The 22,018-nt window shown below is 37.1% G+C and overlaps 1 protein-coding gene across 1 annotated transcript; it reads right to left on the bottom strand.

Moving 5' to 3' along the window:
- Positions 1-462: 462 nt before the first annotated feature.
- Positions 463-13,195, bottom strand: LOC149943786 (uncharacterized). Its single transcript, XM_090174883.1, has 10 exons — positions 13,104-13,195; positions 12,965-12,998; positions 8,540-8,590; positions 8,437-8,481; positions 6,745-6,765; positions 6,626-6,670; positions 3,972-4,016; positions 3,626-3,673; positions 3,514-3,553; positions 463-539 (listed from the first exon to the last, which is right to left on the bottom strand). The coding sequence occupies exons 1-9, from the start codon at positions 13,116-13,118 to the stop codon at positions 3,537-3,539; spliced, it is 321 nt and encodes a 106-aa protein (XP_090031009.1). The 5' UTR covers positions 13,119-13,195; the 3' UTR covers positions 463-539; positions 3,514-3,536.
- Positions 13,196-22,018: the final 8,823 nt, after the last annotated feature.

Raw genomic sequence — 22,018 nt, 5'->3', positions numbered from 1 at the left:
TAAATGTTGTACGTTCTTCGTGATTTCGTGACATCAATTCCAGAAATGATATGCCTCAGTTCGCTTGTTGGCAGCTCCGCCAAATTTAAAAATAATAATAATAATCAATATTTATTGAATTGTAACGCAAGCCTAATTAATAAAATCACTCCACTTCAATTGCTTAGTTTCGAAATTGAGACCTAAAGTACAATTAAGTGCCATCATTAAATAACTCTTATTAGCTAATAAGCAAACTTTCTAAGCAACAGTTATTTATATTAGAATTAACTATTTCAATACTATTTCAACACTAAATCTTTGATCTATTTTAAGTAATATTCCCTATTTAAAGAAACTACTCTTTCTAATGTACATGTACAACAGAACCACCCAAAATATCACAGGACTGGAACCCTGGATAAATATTATTTAGTTCGCCTCATATCTTGTCTACCTTAGTTTCGATTATAAATAACAACATTTTTTTAACGTTTATGCTTTTATTTTATTGAAAATTAATATATTTCATTCTAATCTTCGTTTCGTCGGCTTTGGTCCTGAAACAATGAAAAATTATAATTAAAACACAAATCATAAATGCTGTGTGAATAAATTTTATTTAAATAGATTTAGTTTCCAAGTCAAGATTATAAATTATAAATTTCATTTATACCGTAAATTGAATTAAAATCGTGAATTTAATTAATACCGTGAATTGAATTAAAACCGTGAATTTAAATAATACCGTGAATTTAATTAAAAGCGTTAATTTAATTAATACCGTGAATTTAGAGCTCGGCGAAACAGATAAGTCAACCACTAAAATTTCGATTAACCATAAAAATTACGATTAACTGTTTATTCGTGGATATTATCCAGACTAAAAAGCAATTTAACATGTAAAAATAATATATTTTTTCGGATAATTTGTGGATAATTGTGTGTTTTGGATAAAAATAAATAAAGTGATTAATTCTTATCCATACGCCGAGCTCTACGTGAATTTAATTAATACCGTGAATTTAATTAAAAGCGTTAATTTAATTAATACCGTGAATTGAATTAAAAGCGTGAATTTAATTAATAACGTGAATTGAATTAAAAGCGTGAATTTAATTAATAACGTGAATTGAATTAATACCGTGAATTTAATTAATACCGTGAATTTAATTAGTACCGTGAATTTAATTAATGCCGTGAATTTAAATAATACCGTTAATTTAATTACTGTTAATTTAATTAATACCGTGAATTTAACTAATACGATGAATTTAATTAATACCGTGAATTTAATTAATACCGTGAATTTAATTAATACCGTGAATTTAATTAATTCCTTGAATTTAATTAATAACATCTGAAATGCAATAATATTTTGAGGTTGATTTACAGTAAAAAAAACAAGCTTAATTCAAACTATTCGCCTAACAGAACTTTCCACGACTTTCGCATTTTTAAGTTATCAATTCTTAGATAAAAATTTGCATATATTTCTTAAATAAAGCTGGATTTAGTTGAAAAGAGAATTAAAATGTAATTAAATTAACAAGAATTTTCAACGGTAGACCGGTCTAGCCCTATTTGGATCTCGTAATTACCAAGAAACTATCCTCCTTGTCAGTACCATGTCGAGACTGTATCTGGCGTGTGACTAACTAAACCGAAGAGAAGCATCTAGCCTAATCATTTAAAATTTCAAAACTCGTTCCATAGCTATACGGAAACTCAAGCCGACGAAATTCAGATAAAGTAAAAGGAGCAAAAAGGAAATTATCAGTAGAAGTTGTTTGTGGCTCAAAAGCCAAGTTAGTTATGTGTACTTGGGAAATATTTTATAATTTTACATTTAAATATGTCAAATATTTCGCGAGATTTATAAAATTTTGGAGATTTCAAATAGTTCGCATGATTTTTAATAATTTTCGAGATTTCAAATATATTCTATGGGTGTTGGTCCATTTGATCGAAAAATATGTGATCGACAGTCGATCATTTTACGTTGCAATTGATCGAAATTCCATTTGATCGAATCCCATTTGTCATTTGTTTCATAAGATCGAACTTTCAAATGATCGAATTCAAAAGTATTTATAGTACCAGTTGGAATGTTTTTATTTTACCGAATGTCAATATGAAGTGCAGAAGGAATAATGATGGAATAATTCATTGCTTAAGTGCAGAAGGAATAATGATGGAATAATTCATTGCTTTAACTGTATTAAGCCACAAAGATGAAGAGATTTTTACTTTATACACTATATGATGGAATTTTTTATGACATCGACGATAACAGCCCGTTTTTTTTATATATATAAATAGGGTTAGGTTAGGTTAGGTTAGGTTGATGTACGCGCGCCGTAGGCGCGTATGCACCGTTGTATACGAGGGGTCTGACCACGTTCACGGCCCTTCTATTGCTAAAAATTAGGTACAGAGTTCGTTTTTTTAATAGGTCTTTCTATTAATTATGTCCGAGATAATATTTTGTTTGTTCTGAGTAGATGTTGCCTTTTCGATTTACTCATAAAAACTAGTAGTTTTACCCTACAGTAGCTTTCGATCAAATTTCGTTCGATCAAATGCCATTCGATCAAATGGAAATTCGATCAAATGGGACCCATTCGATCATTTGGGAATCGATCAAATAGACTCAAACCATTCTATGATGTCTAATAATATTTCGGGAAATGTCTTATATTTCGCGAGATATCTAATAGCTATGATCGAATACGGCTTTTCTTCTTGCGACGCGAAAGTAAATCACTCCACCGAAGGTTTTGCCAGATTTACTTTAAGTATTTAGACACGAGTGCGGTTGAATTTAAAAGAAAAACAGAGTATTTGGGGAAATAATGAAATCTCATTGAATATGTAAATATTTTATCTGTAGACTTTGTTTAAGGCAAAAACGAGGTCGCCGCTTTCGTAAACAAAACACGGTGGGCACCGTTATATTATTGTTGATGAAATTAGCGAATAAGTAGATCTACTTATTCGCTAATTTTATCATCCTTTGCAATGCAGTCCATATGTGGTTCCTTTAACTTAACATTGATTATATTATTGCTATTTGTTATGATGCTGTTTATTTAATCTACATCTATTTATAGACATAAAATACCATTTTGGAAACCTCATAAAATTGCATTTATTAATTTTGTTATGATTTATTATGCGAATTGTTTTTAAATGAAGCAAAGTATAACAACTAACAATATATTTACATCAAACAGACAGGTACAGATTAATTATTTGATTTTCTGCTATACTTACAATTGGCTACCTTAGGTCAAGTCAAGGTTCGATAATCAAAAATCTGACCCAAAAAACCCTCTAATAACCCACCTCAGAAAAAACTGGAGATCGGCGTTTGAATAAGAAATTATCCAATTATTTATTTTTATTCATGACCGCAAACTATGCGAAAAATATACGAAAAAACCGAAAACCCGGATTCCCTGAGTCCAATCAAAAGAAATAGAAGTGTGGCCGGTCATAGTTAATAACTAATTTGTGAAATGTTGTTCTTACCGTGAGTTGTCATCCAATTTTCTTTAGTCGTCGATCCACCCTGGCAAATTTAAATAGTTTAAAAAACCATTAGCTAGTTTATTTTAATTAATGTAAACTTTTATTTTCTTACACGGCGAGTCAAAAGTGCTATAATCGTCTAACTGGTTTTCTTTACGGCCTAAAAAAAATAAAATAGTGAGGTTATTATTGTAAACAACAAATGCAAGTCTAACTATATTGGCAAACGTTAATCTCGCAATTCTCGCTACATAATACATTTTTACCACCCGCGGGAAAAAACAGGTTTAGGGCAATATCGGTTGTGTTCAGGGCAAAATCGCAATACCCGAAGCAAGCTCATATAGATTTAAAACGTTTGGGCTACAGCATTTGTCCTCTTTCTTGGGACAAATGGCAATAAACCTTTTGGTTTTTTTGGTTCATATCTAAAAACTGAATAAAAGGTTTTTTCTTACCTGGAATTGGAGCCGGGCCAAGCAATATGTCACGCGGTGCTATTCCTTTAAAATAAATGGAAACGACAATTTTAATGGATTTAAAATTAGGCCTATTTAAATTCATAATATTATTATTATAAATCAGAAATTAATTTACGACTGATTCTAAAATTTTAATAGCAAAGCCTTTTTTGCTATTAAAATTGATTTATCACGTACAAAATTAGTTAGCCTCTCCCCTCCGCGCCATTAACAATTAGTAACATTTACACTTTTAATCGCCGGCCCCTCCGCTTTAAGGCGTGAAGTTTCAACATGGTTCTTGACGAGGGGCTAAAGCTTCTTTGTAAAATATGTAGACAATATTTCCGATTTCCAAATATTTCTAATACTTCCATAATATTTTTGGATTTCCCCCATATTTGTCAATATTTTTGATATTTCTAAAAAATTTCCGGTATTGCTTGTTCCACAAGATTTACAGAATTGATGATAATATTTATCCCTAAAGATTATCGAGATTTCTAAAAGTTCACGAAATTTGTAAGAATTTGCGAGATTTCTAAAATTTCGTCCGATATTTAATTTTTTTGTTGATTTTTGGAGTTTGATAAATTAAAAAAAATTAACCTTCTGAATGAAAAACTAAAACATAACTGGAACGAATTATTTTTCTTGTTGTAACTTAGGGGTGTGCAAAATATTTGGTTAGACCAAATAATTCGATCGAAAACCAAATCGAATAGCACTTGGGAAAAATCGCGAATATTCATTTTTCTTGATCAAATAGTCGAATATTCGAAAAGATAGGAAAAAAGTATTAGGTATTTTCAAATAGTTTGCAAACTGGTCGAATAACCGCGGGTCTTTTTCTAATTTGTTGAGTTTCAAGGCCATCAAGGAGAACGCTGTGAAATTTCCGAACTAGTGCTTATTTCAGACACCTCTCTTTAGGCCACAACGGCAAGGACCATATTAAGAGTAACTTGCATGTCCATTATTCGTACCGTTTGTATTAAATCTTCTTAGCGAAAGGCAGAAGCTGTTTATTCTAGCGCCTATTGGCTAGATTATTCGCGTGTTCTTTGTTATAGAATTTTCTAGAATAGCAAAGTAAAACTAAAACGTCAACCAAGTTCAAAACAAAACTAATAACTGGGAGAAAGGTTGAAGTAAGTAACCTTTTTGGATTTTTCGGTTTTAAATTTTTGAGTTCACTAAATTATTGGTTTAAAATTACTATAAATTAAATTGATTTTTTTTATTCGTATTAAAATATCTGCTCCTTCGTGTTTTACATATATTTTAAAACTCAAGATTTTAATGAAAAATATAGCAGATCCTTTGATTTAAATTGAAGTTAGTATTTACTATAAAATAAAACTCGCTAGCTGACTTGGACCTGGGGTAGTTTAACTTTAAAAATGTGTATTTTAAATTTTGTTTGTAAAAGTTTTCTTTGAAAAAGTTTAGTATTATAGTTTAAATTTATTAAATAAAATAAAATATAAATTATACATTTGGTTTAGTATTTTACTATTGCAAGTAAAATGAACAGTGATTTCAATTACTTATTTTATTTTTTTTGACAAATATGCAAACTATTTGGTTATTTCAAAACCAAATACGTCGAATTATTTGGTATTCGAAATACTATTTGGTATTTGATCAGTTAACTGGCTTAAAATTTTGCTCTAAAAATATTCGACCAAATTATTTGACGTTATAAATATTCGATTTGGTATTTGACGTGCATTGAAAAAAATATTTGATATTCGATTCGATCCCCAAAAAATGGTATTTGCACACCTCTATGTAACTATAAGTACAATAGACGCATTCACATATTGCCTACAGGGAAATATGCAAAAAGGGGAAAAATCCACCCGAGGTACATTCCTATTTAATAATGTTTGAGGAAGATGGCGACACTATAAAGTTTATGAAAAATAAACTTCTTTAAAAAGTTATTAATTAATTACTAAATTATAGTACTTTAAATTCTTTTTAAAATATTAACTAAATTATAGTACTTTAAATTCTTATTAAAATATTAACTAAATTATAGTACTTTAAATTCTTATTAAAATATTAACTAAATTATAGTACTTTAAATTCTTATTAAAATATTAACTAAATTATAGTACTTTAAATTCTTATTAAAATATTAACTAAATTATAGTACTTTAAATTCTTATTAAAATATTAACTAAATTATAGTACTTTAAATTCTTATTAAAATATTAACTAAATTATAGTACTTTAAATTCTTATTAAAATATTAACTAAATTATAGTACTTTAAATTCTTATTAACACTCTCCGCCATAGATGGCACTATAATTCGATTTTTAAACTATCAAATGAGGGAAGATAATTTTGTATTTTAAATCTCGACGAAACCGTCCTCCACTAAAAGCTGAAAACTTTCAACCAATCGTTGAAAATCTAAATCATTACGTCATGTTGCTATCAGAGCGCCATCTACTAACAAATAACGCCATCACCACGTTAAAAATTGTAAATCGATCTATGGAAATCAAATTTATGACCCTCAATTAAAAATATTTTAAGTCAGTGCTCCCTGTTATGATATCTTCAAAATGGAGCCACGTAAAACAAAGTCAATACTATACGGGTTAATTAGATTCAGGTGAAAAATTTTATTCTTACCGTCCCATTGGATTTCATCCAAGTCTTCCACTTTGTCCATCCACCCTGACCAACGTATATGATTTTATTAAAAACAGTCTATAGTTCGTTGTAATTCGTATAAAGGTTTGTATTCTTACATTGTGGATTGAAGTCAGATTCTTTTAAATAAATAAATAAATAAATTTAATAATAAATAACTAAATAAATTGTGAGTTTTTATATTGTAAATAAACAAATGTTAGTCAAGGTTTTCGCCTCATTAGTCTTTGCTACGGTAAACACCAATCTCTCCTACGAAAACACCATTTGAAGATAAACAAGAGGTGCATTGCAAATGTTCCTTGCTGTTGGTACTATGCAAAAGTCAGCTCATATAGAAAAAAAATTAAACTACAGATTAGTCATCTACCTTTTGCAAAATTGCAATAAATAATAATAATTAGTTTGGCTATATTACCCGCATTGTTCCTTAAGAGGGGTACAAGGTTAATTTAAGCCACAGAGGAGGGCTGTGGATAGCATTGTCGAAATTAGCTACAAGCATTCCTACATTAACTTTGACCCAAAAACCTCTGAAAGTATTTATGGAAAGGGGAAACCTCCTTTATGCAAACTCAACGCAGAAGGCGTGGTTTCCAAAGTTTAACCCAGAGAAACCTACTGGCATCGGACTCAGAACGAGGGGCTGATCACTCCGCGTAATCGGTGTACAGAGCCGTATCTTTGACTGTACTAATGAGATTACGCGCAATCTTTGAAGTCCCTGCCTTTGGCAGTGCTAAACTAAGCGTAATCCGGCGTAATCGGTGTATAGACTTTCTAAGAGTGGCTAGCCCCTCGACCCAGAGCTCTTTTTGCCGCGAAGCAAATACACTAATTACTTGGCCTTTACGTCATATTATATATTTTTCGTATATAAAGGCAAGGGGAAATCTAGAAATTTCATAATTGTCCTTCTCATATCATACTTGAAACCCGCAAATATCGAACTTAAGTTAAGCTCATAAAGTTGCGTATGGTATGTACAATTTCCGCAAAAACAATAAGTCCATTTGACTGGGTGTGATCAACCAACAGAGAACAATTCTAACTCACTAACGGACAAAATGATTTAAATAATCAAAGAAATTCAATTTAATTATTAACTCAAATGGAAATTGGGCATGCGATCAAAAAACTTTAATTGACTTTTCAAAATTATAAATGTTTTGCGGTATACCATTATTATAACATATTATATTATTATTATTTGTAACAAAGGGTTGGGTCAAGTACCAGGAGAAAAACTATCTTGAAGACATACTTTTTAGAAAAATTAATTAAGCTACGACAACTTAAGGAGTCATAATTGTGACGTTATTATCTCTGCTAAAATAATATTCGAGCTTTAATAATAATTGACACATACGCAGTTAGATGAAAAAGTAGAGAAATATTGTACTTTGATTTCGTACCTTGGCGACCTAGGATGTCATCCTAGGCTTCCCTTTCTTCTGACAAGTATACATTCTAATAGTTAATTTTAAATCCGATAGATGGCGGTGCTGTTATTGAAACTCCCTTATTGTCAAACCGGATAACATTAATTTTATTTTACTAGCTGTGATTTCAAGTAGGGAGATAATTCTATTGTAGACCGACAGTCAAATCGCAACTTCATTGTGCTCATTCACGAAGGCTAAATCTCAGTAGATAAATAGCTCCGAAAATATCCTAGGTGACTCAAACAATATCTTTATAAATCAAAAACATTTTGAATTTAAATATAAATCGTTTTCTTTATTTTTAAACTGTTTTTCTAATAATATATTTTAGTTTAGTATACTTACGAGACTTTTTGTCTTTAATCAAGTCACTGACGATATTGGTAAACCCTAAATTTTTAATTTTTTTAAGAGTCTAGTTAATTTTATTCATTATACGTTTTCTTACAATCGGAATCGTCGGGCTCGTCATAATACTCGACATAATCTTGCGACCATGCTGGAAGAAAATAAAGATTAAAATACGAGAACTATACGTGTTAAGGGAGGTACCTGGATAATGCACGAGCCCTACAATAGTTTCTATACTGGACTATATTAAACTATACTAACCATTTACGTTTGGCAGCTGACACTATGAGAGTCTATGGAAAGATAATATTGGAGGGGCTAATACTATTTTCTCAAATCGTGTAGAAATTTGCATTATTCACTTAATCTTTTCGGACAAAAGGTGTTGGTCCATTTGATCGAAAAATATGTGATCGACAGTTGATCATTATACGTTGCAATTGATCGAAATTCCATTTGATCGAATGCCATTTGTCATTTGTTTCATAAGATCGAACCTTCAAATGATCGAATACTATTTGATCGAATTCAAAAGTATGCACCGTTGTATACGAGGGGTCTGACCACGTTCACGGCCCTTCTATTGCTAAATATTAGGTACAGAGTTCGTTTTTTAATAGGTCTTTCTATTAATTATGTCCGAGATAATATTTTGTTTTCTACGTCACTGCGCTCAGGTTTTTTTTCTGTAATAGAGTCTACTGTATCTTATGACTAGATGTTGCCTTTTCGATTTACTCCCAAAAACTAGTAGTTTTACCCTACAGTAGCTTTCGATCAAATTTCGTTCTATCAAATGCCATTCGATCAAATGCAATTCGATCAAATGGGACCCGTTCGATCATTTGGGAATCGATCAAATAGACTCAAACCGGACAAAAAATAGCTCATTCTAAAAATATTTTTACTTAGTTTGGTCAAGAATTGATCTATTTATATATAGAGATAATGTTTATATTCCGTCGATTATTACCTTCGCTCCCGTTGCAGCTCTGGGATAAGAACCTGGCCCCTACCCTTAATATCAATCAATTCCAGGCGGCACATTATTGGCTCCCTAAATATTACGTCCTCTTGACGCGATTAACGTAATATATAATATATATCCGCGTGAGTGGCGCGTTAAATAAGAACGCCTCCTTTTCCATTTCCTCCCCCTTTAGTTGATTCCCCTGGTTCATGATGCGTCGCGACTGACGGAATATAAACATCTATATTATAAGGAGCGCTTGGTAAAAGGGTGCCACGGAAATTATCGCATGGGTAAAAGGGGGAGGGTGCATTACTGCGGTGGTTCGACTATGGGGAAAAGGGTGGCACGGAAATTATCCCATGGGAAAAAGGGGTTGGGAGGGCGTACTGGGGTGGAGTGCCTCGAAACACACAACTAGCAGAGGGCCCGCCTGTATGGCGGGCTTCTCGGCTAGTTCTCTCTATATATAAATAGATCAATTCTTGGTTTGGTAGAGCACAAAGGCGGACTGGTAACGTTTTAGTAAGGTGGGCATTGTAACCCACTTTTTACCCACAAGAATTGTAAGCGGCGCTTGTAGAATATTAACGAACTTCTAAAATGGCGTCCGAATTTCAATTACAAAAATTCGACGCTTCACCAAAGCCTTTATTCGTGGCACCTAGGAGCAACAAAAACAAGGAGAACGCAGCTAGCCTTTAAACAAGCTAACGCAGTGTTGTGTGTAGTCAGAAATTTATATACCAGTGCTCCAAGCGAATCAAAAGCCTACTACACCGGTGGTCTCATCAGAATGCCCTACGCCAGCGTCTACAAGCCCGGACAGGTGACAAATCCAGCATGGGTAGTAGTACCCTACTACTGATGGTCTCACCCTCGAGTCAAGCCACTCAGCCCGACAAAAGACAACGCAATGTTGTGTACAAATTTCATTGGGCGAACCTTGACGCTGAACGTTTTACGGGCCGGGGGAGGCAATTTCCGAATTTTCCCCTTACAACGGCTAACCAATGAAAAATGTACACAAGAAAATGCACGACGTTTTACGGCTTACGTTCTCCGTGAAAAAATACGAAACCCATCCTAAGGCATTCTGAACTTTCATTGCATAAAACCGTCTTGTTTATATCTGAAGAAGTAGCAAGTTTATTTTGTATCGACTTAACTCCTAATTTTAAGAACCAATTATGCTCTCCCACCTACGCCATAAGATAAAACGTGCTGGTCGCTAATTTCTTCAGCCCCACCCCCCTGCTAGAATTACAATATTTTTCATATTAATGAATTTCAGTTCACGAACTTTGTGAATGTTCCCTTATTTCAAACTTCAACGGCTTTATTTCCTCCTGGTTTCCCATAGTGGTGCAACACTCTGGTTCCCCCCTAAGAAATACCTCTTTCGTTAAAACCCAACATGTATCAGCGTTTTGGGAAGCTGCGCAGAGGAAGCATTTCGCTAAATTGCGAAAGGATGGGTAAAACCCCACAACAGTCAACCTTTTCGTGAATCCGAGAGGAAGGTCAATGAAGGTTCCGAAGGGTGACGAAATACTGACCACTGACCAGCGCATATAAATAGACGGACCCGTCTCTCTCTCTCTCTCTCCTAGTAAGCAGAGATGCCGTGTGGATTTCTCTTCGAGAAAGTTCTTGACAAAACGCGTTAAGTTACCGCGACTCGTTATGTTGTGCGCGCTCGTATCTTCCTCACCTGGAGAGTGATCTGTGCCCCTGTTAAACTACGCCCGCATCGAACTCTTCGGTACCGTAAAATTAAATAACTTTATTTAAGTAAATGGGAACCAGAGAGCCAAAACTTCGCCGTATAAATGTTGTCAATTTAATGTTTATGTTTATTATTATTGTTATCGTAATGACCACTCAATAAAAGTAACGGATTTATCTTTTCAAAAAACGTAAGCCAAATATTGATTGCTTAGTTTCAATGCTGACACTTTATTGTAATTTTACTTCCCCTAGACACGAACTAATTAATTTTCCCCCTCTCATTAAGGTAATATCTCATTTAATTTTTGAAGTGTCGCACGGGGTACCATTTTCCCCCGAAAAATAACATAAAAACTCGTCTTTCTCTCTCGTCTCCCCCCAGTTAGCCCCCCCCCTCTTTTTTCCATGTGATAATTTCCGTGATACCCTTTTCCCCATAGTTCAACCACCGCCTTTTCCCTCACACAAATAACTTAAAAACTCGCCTTTCTCTCTCGTCCCAAACCCCCCAGTAAGGCACCCTTCCCCCTTTTCCCCATGCGATAATTAAAGTGGTACCCTTTTCCCCACAAAAATTTATCAAAAACTCGCCTTTCTCTCTCAAAACCCCCTGTATCCAATGGCAGGTTTGCCCCCCCCCCCCCCCTCATGACGAACACAAACAAATATTCTCGTCTCTGAGCCCCGATTTCCCCCTGCCCCGCACTGTTTATAGTCGAACCACCTCAGTAACAAAGCGAAAGGCAGTCCCGGTTTCTCTCTGTCCCGTGCCGCCTGTGTCTTCGCCCGGTTCGCCGCCCCGCCATTGGTATCCTTACTGACTAAGCAAAAACACAAAAAAGGCTATAGTTGGGCCACTAACGAAGTGAAAGGTTGCAGCTTCTCTCGCCGTCCCGCGTTGTCTTTCTCTTCGCCGCCCCGCCTTTGGCTTCATGACAGACTAAGCAAACATTCCAGAAAGCTCGGACGTACGACGACCGACGTACCAAGCGCTCCTTATAATATAGATATAGATTGTAATTTTTATATTTAAGATTGCATTACGATCCTTAAAATCTTAAGAAAACTTAGTTATTATATTATTTAGAAAGTGTTCCTTATAAAAGTGTTTCTACGGATAAGCTTTGCTATGTGAGCGTCCAACATGTGTCAGATTTATAGCCCGGTGTACCGGTAAGATTCAAACCACACCACCGGAGGTCTATCATCAGAATGCCCTACGCCAGCGTCCACAAGCCCAGACAGGTGACAAAACCAGCATGGGTAGCAGAACCCTACTACGGATGGTCGCACCCTCAACGCAAGCCGCCCAACCCAGCAGAAGGTGCAGCAATGGTTCGACCAGCTCGCCACTTCACATACAGAAGTGGGATTGAGAGTGGATGCTCTAGCAACTCCGGCCGACACCCTACCTAGGAAGGTAGAGATCCAAACCCTTTGGAAAGAGCTCCTAAAGGGGAACGACGAGCACACAGCAGCCCAAGTAACCCAGCACAGCTGGCACCGGAGATCCCGGTGGACTCCAATCCGCCGAGGTGGCCAGTTTGCCTGGACCCTCTCCGTTAGCCTGGGCTGAAGCCCAGTATCCAGCCCACACCTGACCGAAGTCGGAGGTGGAGATAGGGCCATTTGGACGGAGCTAACAACCCCCAGTGCGCCACCGCCCGTACGGGTTACAAGAGCCGGACCCCGACTCCCCGGTAAAGCCACCAGTTATTGCACACCCCGACCCCTTGAGGGCCGTGAGCGTCCAACAGCCGCCAATCGATAAAAATAAAAATAAAATGTATTTTAACTATAGAAATAAAGAAAGATTCGTACCTGAGCCAATAAGAACAATTGCCAGCAAAGTCAACTAGAAAATATAGATGTTTATAGTATTAAATAAGTAGTCCAATCACGCGAAATCTTTACATTGTAAAAGATTTTATATGTTAAAAATGAAAACTAATACGCTTACTGAAATTTGCATCATGAAGCCTTTTGAAGTACGTTTTCAGAACCTTTCTTTTTTATACTATTTTCAAAGCGACAATAAATTTCAATAATTCAGAGTAACGTATAAGGAAATAGAATTTTTTATGAGTGGAACTAAATTTAATGATTAAGGTTTTGATTCGGCTCTAACGTTTCCATTTATTAAAGGACGTACGATTGTTCAAAGTAAATTAATTCTCTAAAATATAGCTCTTTTCAGTTGGAGAATAGAGCCATAAATACAATTTAAGAGCCTATACATTCTGCACTGACAAATAAAATAATTTAAATTATTGAAGGCTATATAGACCATGTTGTACTTTTGCACCTGATTTTCACAATTATTCAACTATAACATACATTTAATTAGGACTCTTTACCAGTAATTTCAGTGGCGTAGACAAGGGGATTTTCCGGGTACAAACCCCCCTTGGGCCTACCTATGACTACTAAATTTCCACCCCCTCCTCAGCCCCAATTAACATTCACGTACTTCGACCCCCCTTGACGAATTTCTGGCTACGCCACTGATTAATTTCATGTTAAAATACAACCTCAATTTTGATATATCACATTGCCCTGAACAGCCCTATGGTAAAATAAATATTATCATCAAGGGCCGTAACTAAATGTTAGTAAAATACTTTCATTTTACTTTCAATTTAATATTGAATGAATCCTTTCAGTTGTCCAATTAGTTGTCGCTAATACAGATGTCGTCACAAGTAGGACAAGTCGGCCCAGGCCATAATATTAGTTCCACATCAGTGTAAACCCATAGACCCTTAGTAGACACAGGTAGGCAAACTAATACAAAAGCTGTTGAGGCTACGTGATTTCTTATCGTTTGATATATAAATTGCCATCCTAATTTAAAGAGTGGATGCCGCCCACCATCAGGAGACCTGGGTAGGAAAACTGATATAAAAGCTGTTGAGGCTATGTGATTTCCTATCGTTAGATATATAAAATTCCGTCCTAAGTTGAGGGAATAAAACTTGGGCGCCACCCACACTCAGGATACGTGGGTGGGCAAAGCAATACAAAAGCTGTTGAGGCCATGTGATTTCCTATCGTTTGATATATAATTTACCATCCTATGTTAAAGAGTGGCCACCGCCCACCCACAGGATACCAGGGTGGGCAAACAAAATTAACCAATACAAAAGCTGTTGAGGCCATGTGATTTCCTATCGTTAGATAGACGGAAAGTATCAAAGGTGAAATAGGTAGCAAAACACGACGAACATAATTCTTTAAAATTATTGAAATTAGTGGAAATATGATTTAAAGAAATTCTTAAACTGGGATTAAAATGGGTTTATTTTAGGAAATTTATATCAAACATTTGGGTAGTTTAGGCACCAAAAGTCATGAAAATTCGCAAATTCATAAAAAATATACCGATGAATTTATTAACTTGCCGCCAATAATATAAATAATTATATAAATTATTTTTCGCAGCGCCATCTATAGTGTCGTCGCTTTTCCAGGCCAAACAAACTACAACACTTAACGACATTCCATCCATAGCAATAGTCTCACTTCGATATATATATATCGATGTGGAACTGAAAAAGCTACAACACGAATGCATTCAGCTCGTTGGTAAGCTCGTAGCTCACGTTCGTCCGTTCGGTCCGCTCGTGCCACGAAATATCAGTAGCAGATTAAATTTAGCTACAAATTATAATACCTTTGGAATAATAATATTTAAAATAACATATTCCTGATAACTGAAATACCTTCTTGTTTAAATATTAAATATTTGAGGTCGCAAAAAATATTTAAAATGATTTGAAAATTGAAAAATCACCTTCTTCGATTTTTGAAACTAAAATTTAAATTAAAAGCAGGGTTCATTCAACTACTAGGTGGTTAGATTAAGATGTTATAACAATAATTGAAACGCGTGTCCGACAATAAGTGATACTTTCTTATCCCATTTTATTGATGGTGGGGTAATAACAGCGCCATCTATGGCAGATTATTAGAACTTCGTAAAAAATTAGAAACAATGTTGATTATGAAAATAATTGATTAAAATTGATTACTTTTTAAATATTTATTTAAAATTACGGCTATCTTAAACTTTCTGTAATTAACAGATTTAATAAGGGGATAATCAAGATGGCATTTTTGTAAGGAACAAGGCGGCCCAGGCCGAATTATTAGTTCCACATCGGTGTATTCGAGTGGGTAAACCCATACACCCTTAGTAGACACAGGTAGGCAAAGTAATACAAAAACTGTTGAGGCTACGTGATTTATCATCCTTTGATATATAAATTGCCATCCTAAGTTAAAGAGTGGATGCCGCCCACCATCAGGAGACCCGGGTGGGCAAACCAATACAAAAGCTGTTGAGGCCATGTGATTTCCTATCGTTTGATATATATAATTTACCATCCTATGTTAAAGAGTGGCCACCACCCACCCTCAGGATACCCGGGTGGGCAAACCAATGCAAAAGCTGTTGAGGCCATGTGATTCCCTATCGTTAGATAGACGGAAAGTATCAAAGGTGAAATAGGTAAGCAAAACACTACGAACATAATTCTTTTAAATTATTGAAATTAGTGGAAATATATGATTTAAAGAAATTCTTAAACTGGGATTCAAATGTGTTTATTTTAGGAAAATATTCAACATTTGGGTAGTTTAGGCACCAAAAGTCATGTAAATTCGGAAATTCATAAAAAAAATACCCATTAATGTAATTTTGAAGAACAGAAATTAATAGAATATCCCAGGTAGAACGAGCACTTGTATATAAGGGTGATATTTAGTATTCATCGTTTATATTCCGTGTGGAGTAAAATATATTCGTCGTTTCAACGTGTTAGTTAGTATTCAGTCATGTGTTTCACTACACGTGTTTCCTACGTATAGATATGGTGAATATATCACTATATTGGCAGACAGGTAGTTTTTTCTTATATAAATAGTAAATAAGTAACTATAGTTTAAGATTTTTTCTAAACTAGTTTATAGCTGTTTGAATCTGCTCTCGGAGCTAGGCACCCGCAATAAAGTTCCGCTTTATTGGGTTCCGGGACATCGGGGATTCTATGGTAATGAGAAGTCCGATGTCTTGGCCAAGAAGGGGGCAGAGGCTGGGTTCTTTGGTCCTGAATCTTCCATTCCTATCTTCTCTAGCATAGTGCGCGGCCTATACTAAAATCTATTACTGACCATCAATTCAAGGTTTGGGTTGAGATGGATGGCCAAAGCGGGAGAGTTTATCTCGGGCCCCTTTAGACAGAGAACAAAAGAGTTGCTCTCGCTTTCCAAGTCCAATATCAGGTAGGTCGTTGGCCTACTAACTGGCCACTGCCTACTTAACAGACATCTTTACTTGATTGGAATCAATGATGATCCAATCTGTAGGGCTTGTCAGCTTGAGGTGGAAACGTCTTCTTATATACTTTGTAGGTGCGATTATTACGCGGCCCAAAGGTTCGACCATCTTGATATGCGACAGCTGGAAACCTCTGATTTCTTTAAAATGCCGGCCTAGCGATTTCTCCGTTTTGTGTCACATATTGGACTTCTTAACTCTTAAAGTCTGGGGTGGCACAATGGACCACTGTTCGAAGTACAAGAATGGGCATATCTTTTACCATTCTCCCCACTCAATAATAATGAGAATGACCGGTGTGACATTTTACGTATTCTAAAATTCCAGCAATAAGCAAGGATACAAAGAAGCAAAAAAGTATATATTACTAAAAGTACCCAAGGCATGGCAGAAATAGCAGTGCGAAGTTTCAACGTCACGGATAAAGTGAATTAGACGCGATGGGCTGGCCAGCACACCGTGAAGCAACTGCTACTGGACTCCGTTCTCAAGTCTCTTTGTAGAAGGTGATAATTTGGATATACGCCAAGTTAAAGACGCCTCCTGGGATCTCAAGTGGGTGACTTCAACGAGGGCACGATAGATTGACCTCGTGGTGGTGTCATAGTTCAAGGCAACGTGTGAGATACATCTAGTTAAAGGAGCTGAAAGAACAAATGCGTGTGACGTCGCAGTATCAAAGGCAAACTTACGAACGACACTGAAGGTGTCGACGACGCCACGATAAGAGCGTTGATTTCTCGTAAGTGTTGTGTTTGTTTGTTTATAAGTATAAATTAGTAGAAAGCATAGTTTGCGATGAGGAATCTTTATTCTGTCTTCATTTTTAGTCAGCGTGTTAACTTCCATCTGGCAGTCTCGTATATCGTAAACATGGTTACCAGCTAGCAATATTTACATATTTGGTTACCAGCTAGTAAGTAACTTTACAACAGCAGTCCACGAGTCGGGTGAGTTCTGAAACATCGTATGCTCGGAAATCGACGATCCAAATGTCAGGTCAATATAGTCTGAGATTCGAAGACGACGCGAGCGACCGAAAAATCCGTAGGACGCGGGAGACTAACTTTGGAAAGGGCGAGTTGAGAGAAGAGCCCCAGCGACGCGAAATGCTTTGATCTTGGAGGCGACATTGACAAGGCCCAGGTCACCTGCACGCTTCTCGGGATGGAGTAAGTTGGATGGTACCCAGTGAATGCCTTCCCACCAAAAGTCTACCAGTGACTTCTGAGCGGCAATACAAAAATCCTAGGGAGATTTTAAATGCTTAAGAATATGCCACAAAACGCTTAATGCAAGGTCGTTCGCTACCAAGGTCCAACCTTAGGGCGAACAAAGGTGACGATAATGATAACACCATCCAAGTATATTTCGCAGTCCGGTGAGTAAATCGGGCCTGTTTTGGGCGTCGTAGGCCTTGTAGTTGCCCATGTGTTCCCAGGAAGAGGCCGCCATCGAAACGGGACGAAATTCCAAGAAGAGTATCGACGCGTTCTCTTCCAAAAGAGCCTCACCGCAAAGTAAAAGACTTCTTATAGTTAACCAATACACCACAGGCGTCGCAATATTTCTCCAGACATCGGTGCCGCTTATCGAAGTCACCGTGTCACCTAAAGAAGCAGAATCATCGGCGTACGTGCCATTGAAAACTCGATAGTGAGTTGGGCTAATACGGTTGCCGATGCGTGAGTGGTTAACCCGATAAGGGGTAACCCTATCGAATATCAGAATGAAAGGAATAAGGTCGTTGACCATGTTTTTATAGCGAGCTCGAAATACCGAGTTCCTGTAGATAATGCGCAGTGAATGGACGAATTGCTCCGAAATTCCGAGACCTGACAGCAAGTGAGATAGGTACTCGTGGCCGACGCGGTCAACGGCCTTTTCAAAGTCAATATTTTCTGTTCATCTAGACTGTTTACCAAAGGGATAAGATCGCGACGGACGATAAAGTGTCGTATTTCGAGCGTCCCGCCCTTACAAAAGTATATCAAGAAATATTAAGAAATGTTTTTACGGTAATCTTTTAAATTTCTTAAGAAATAGCCTTGGGGAATATGGGGAATGTTTAAGTGAAATTCTTAAGAAACCCTAAAGAATGTCTTTTTCTAGAAACATCTATCCTTAAAATTCCCTAAAAATTTCCCAAAGAATTCCCTAAAATCCATTGATTTTGGAATAGTACCGCTAGAATGGCAACTTCAATCGGCCTTCCGCGAAACAAATTTTTCTATATCCTATGAAAATGACATTGTCCAATATTCCGATAAAAGTGATAGATGGCGCCACCCGTATAATGATAGAGATGACGGCTGAGTGCGCCGACTCGAAATTTCAGAATTTGTTCAACTCCCGAACGCACCTTTGCCAGTCTAGTGGTACTATTCCCTATTCAATGGAGAAATTGCGGTCCATCACGACATTAAACACTGTTTAAGTTTATTTTTTTACGCTGGTTACATATCACATGAACCCAAACCTTAATTTTCGCATTTCCCTGTTGCTTGGTTTTGCGCTTGTTGCAGTCTACTTTCAGGGGCTAGAAGGCCAAACTTTGAAGCTCTTTGCCATACTTCTCAACTCGCCCCAACAAATCCTTTTGAAACACTCTGTATTCCAAATCAAATTATCTCAAAACTTCCCTTTAACTTTCCAAAAAGTTCTTAAGATAATATTTCCAAACGTGCAAACCCCCATTTATTACTTAGAGCACCCTAGGAATTTCGTAAGATTTCTTGAGATGATACTTTTTTTGTGTGGGCAGAATCCCCTACGGTTGCGACTCGCGGGTCGTAAACTTACTTCAAAGGGAGAGCCAGGAGCTTCGCGTAGATTTTATAATCAGAGTCTGACAGAGAGAGAGAGAGTGCCAGTTTGCGAGATGGTATAAATACCCTTTCTTTGGAAGAAGGGGGATGACCGACTCCGCGAAAGTGCGCCCAAAATCGGGATTCTATTGAAGGTCGCGAAAAACATGTAAGAATGCCGGACTGAGAAAATCCTGATAAAGTAAGTAGAATTCTAGTGACAAGCCATCAATGTCAGGCTCCTTACCACGAGGTAGGGAGCAAAGCGCGTTAGCGATGTCATCAACTTAGAGGAATCGCCATCGCTGAGAGTGCGAAGCTCACTAGAAGCAGTTTCCGAACCCTCTAAAATGGGAAATCGGAATGAAAACCAACAATTCTGGTGTTTATGGAATCGGCGTCACGAAAAAGGATACCGGAGAAGTCGCACCAGCCCTGGACCCAGGAGGCATCACGAACCTATTTCTCAAGCTCATAAAACTGTTTAGATCGGGTGAGACTCTCCCGCGTCCTGCCGAGAAGTAAAGAGTTTAGTCTCTCCTGACACTGGATGTAGTGTCTCAGAATTTATAGCCCGGTGTACCTTGTAACAGAGACCATACCACCGGAGGTCTATCATCATAGTGCCCTACGCCAGCAATCACCTAGCCCGGACATGTTACAAATCCAGCATGGGTAGTACTGCCGTGCAAAGCACAAAAGCATTAACGACCAAATTTTCGATTTACAGATTTTGGTTTTATTTCTCCTTATTTTATACGTTAAATTCAATTTTGAACTAATTTTCGAATTTAAAATTTTTGTTCTTAGAGAAATGACTTGTTGCAAAACGCATTATTTTAGGTTTTTGCATTATTTTCAAACCAAAAACGCATTAATGTGTTTATTTTCTTTAAAAGTCAAATCAAAACGCATTTTTTTCGCGTTTTAAGACATGGTTTTAAGGATATTTCTAAAATATCGTTTGGCCTGTAAATTGTTTAGTACCAGAATATAATTTGAGTTGAAAAATCCAAGTCTACTATATAAACTTGAAAGAAGTAAGTTGGGGTATCTTGAGGCAAAGAAAATTTGAATTTCGCGGGTTTTCTCCATATTTTGATTTTGGTCGTTAATGCTTTTGTGCTTTGCACGGCAGTGTAGTACCCTACTACTGATTGTCGCACCTTTGACGCAACTTTGTCACGCAAGCAACTCAACCCAGCAGAAGGTGCAGTAATGGGTGGACCAATCCCCACTTCGCACACAGCAGAGGGATTAAGAGTAAAGCGTCACACCCTTTGGAAATAGCTCCTAAAGGGGAACGATGGGCACACAGCGGTCCACATAACCCGGCACAGCTGGCACCGGAGAACCCGGTGTGCTCAAAAAGGCCGGGAAACAGGACCACCATGCCCTCATATGAAGGCCCGCCGCCACCATGGCCAGTTTTCCGGACCCTCTACTTTAGCCTGAGCCGAAGCTCCGTTTCCAGCCCAAACCGAACCGAAGTCGGAGGTTAAGATAGGACCATTTGATCAGAGCTAACATCTCCCAGTGCGCCACCGCCATTATGGGTTACAAGAGCCGGACCCTGACTCCCCAGTAAAGCCACCAGTTATTGCATTTCGGGCCTGACACTGGATGTAGGGCAAAGAGTCAGGGGAATTAGCAGGGGCTTATTAACCATTAGGCAGAGTAGGCACGGGTCTAGGGAGACATTTTTCCAGGGGCGCCAAAACTCTGATAAAAGCCCTACGGTGGAAGTACTTGACTTGCTCCTACTTAAAACAACGCCGAAAAGTTAAAATATATTTATTTATTTATGTATTAAATTATTAAAAACCGATACGCGCCTACTTTGCTGACCAGCCCTTTAGACAATGCCAAGGGGCGCCAAAATTTTCTGTGCCTAGAGGCGCCGAAAGGGTTAATGCACCCCTGGGAATGGGATGACAACTCGGTCTCAAGGGTAACCGGTTAGTCCGCCTCATTGACGTGAAATTCATGAGATAGACAAATAAGTCAGAATTTAAAAGATTGCTTGAAAATCCGAAACCACCAAAAACTGTACGTAACACGCTCGGGCGATCTCGAATAAGAGAGATTATCTCTGGGCGCACCCTGGTGGTGAAGGCTGTGTCTCGCAACGTGGCAGGGTACAGTCGCCAGAAGAAAGGACGGCAATGAATAGAGGCATCTTGCGTAAAGGTGCAGAGGACAACAATGATCGGAAAAGAACGTTGAAAGATTGGAAACCGAGGTCCATCTGGCGGAGGGAAGAAAAATAGAAAGGATCTAGGCGCGCGGATCGTAGGGCGCCGGCAATAGTCGAGACTTTAAAGTTAATGGGGGCTATAAAGAAGGTAGTCACGTGACTTTGTGGAGAACTGCAGCGTCATCTATCATAAAAATACGAACAATTAATAATTTTTTTATCATTATCTTAATTTCTCATAGCGATTTCATACATAAGATGCATATCGTGAAGTACGCCATAACATAGCAGGTTTAAGTTACGAAATGTGAATTTCATTATTGAGGACCCTCAATGTATTGCAAATTATGAGCCTCTTACCCATTCAAAAAAACTATTCGAACTATTCTAGGCTAAACCTGTAGACTAAAAACATTTGTTTGTGGGTGAGAATTTAATGAGACCATTAATTACACAAGTCAACTACATTCAAGCCAGGTTCACACTTCCCGCTAAAATTGCTTCGTTTTAGCCAACTAGTTTTCAAAACCAGC

This window comes from Leiobunum rupestre, chromosome 5 (assembly GCF_980474605.1).
Source record: "Leiobunum rupestre chromosome 5, qqLeiRupe1.1.hap1, whole genome shotgun sequence".
NCBI classification, from domain to species: Eukaryota; Metazoa; Arthropoda; class Arachnida; order Opiliones; family Sclerosomatidae; genus Leiobunum; species Leiobunum rupestre.
This window is presented reverse-complemented; position numbering and strand designations above follow the sequence as displayed.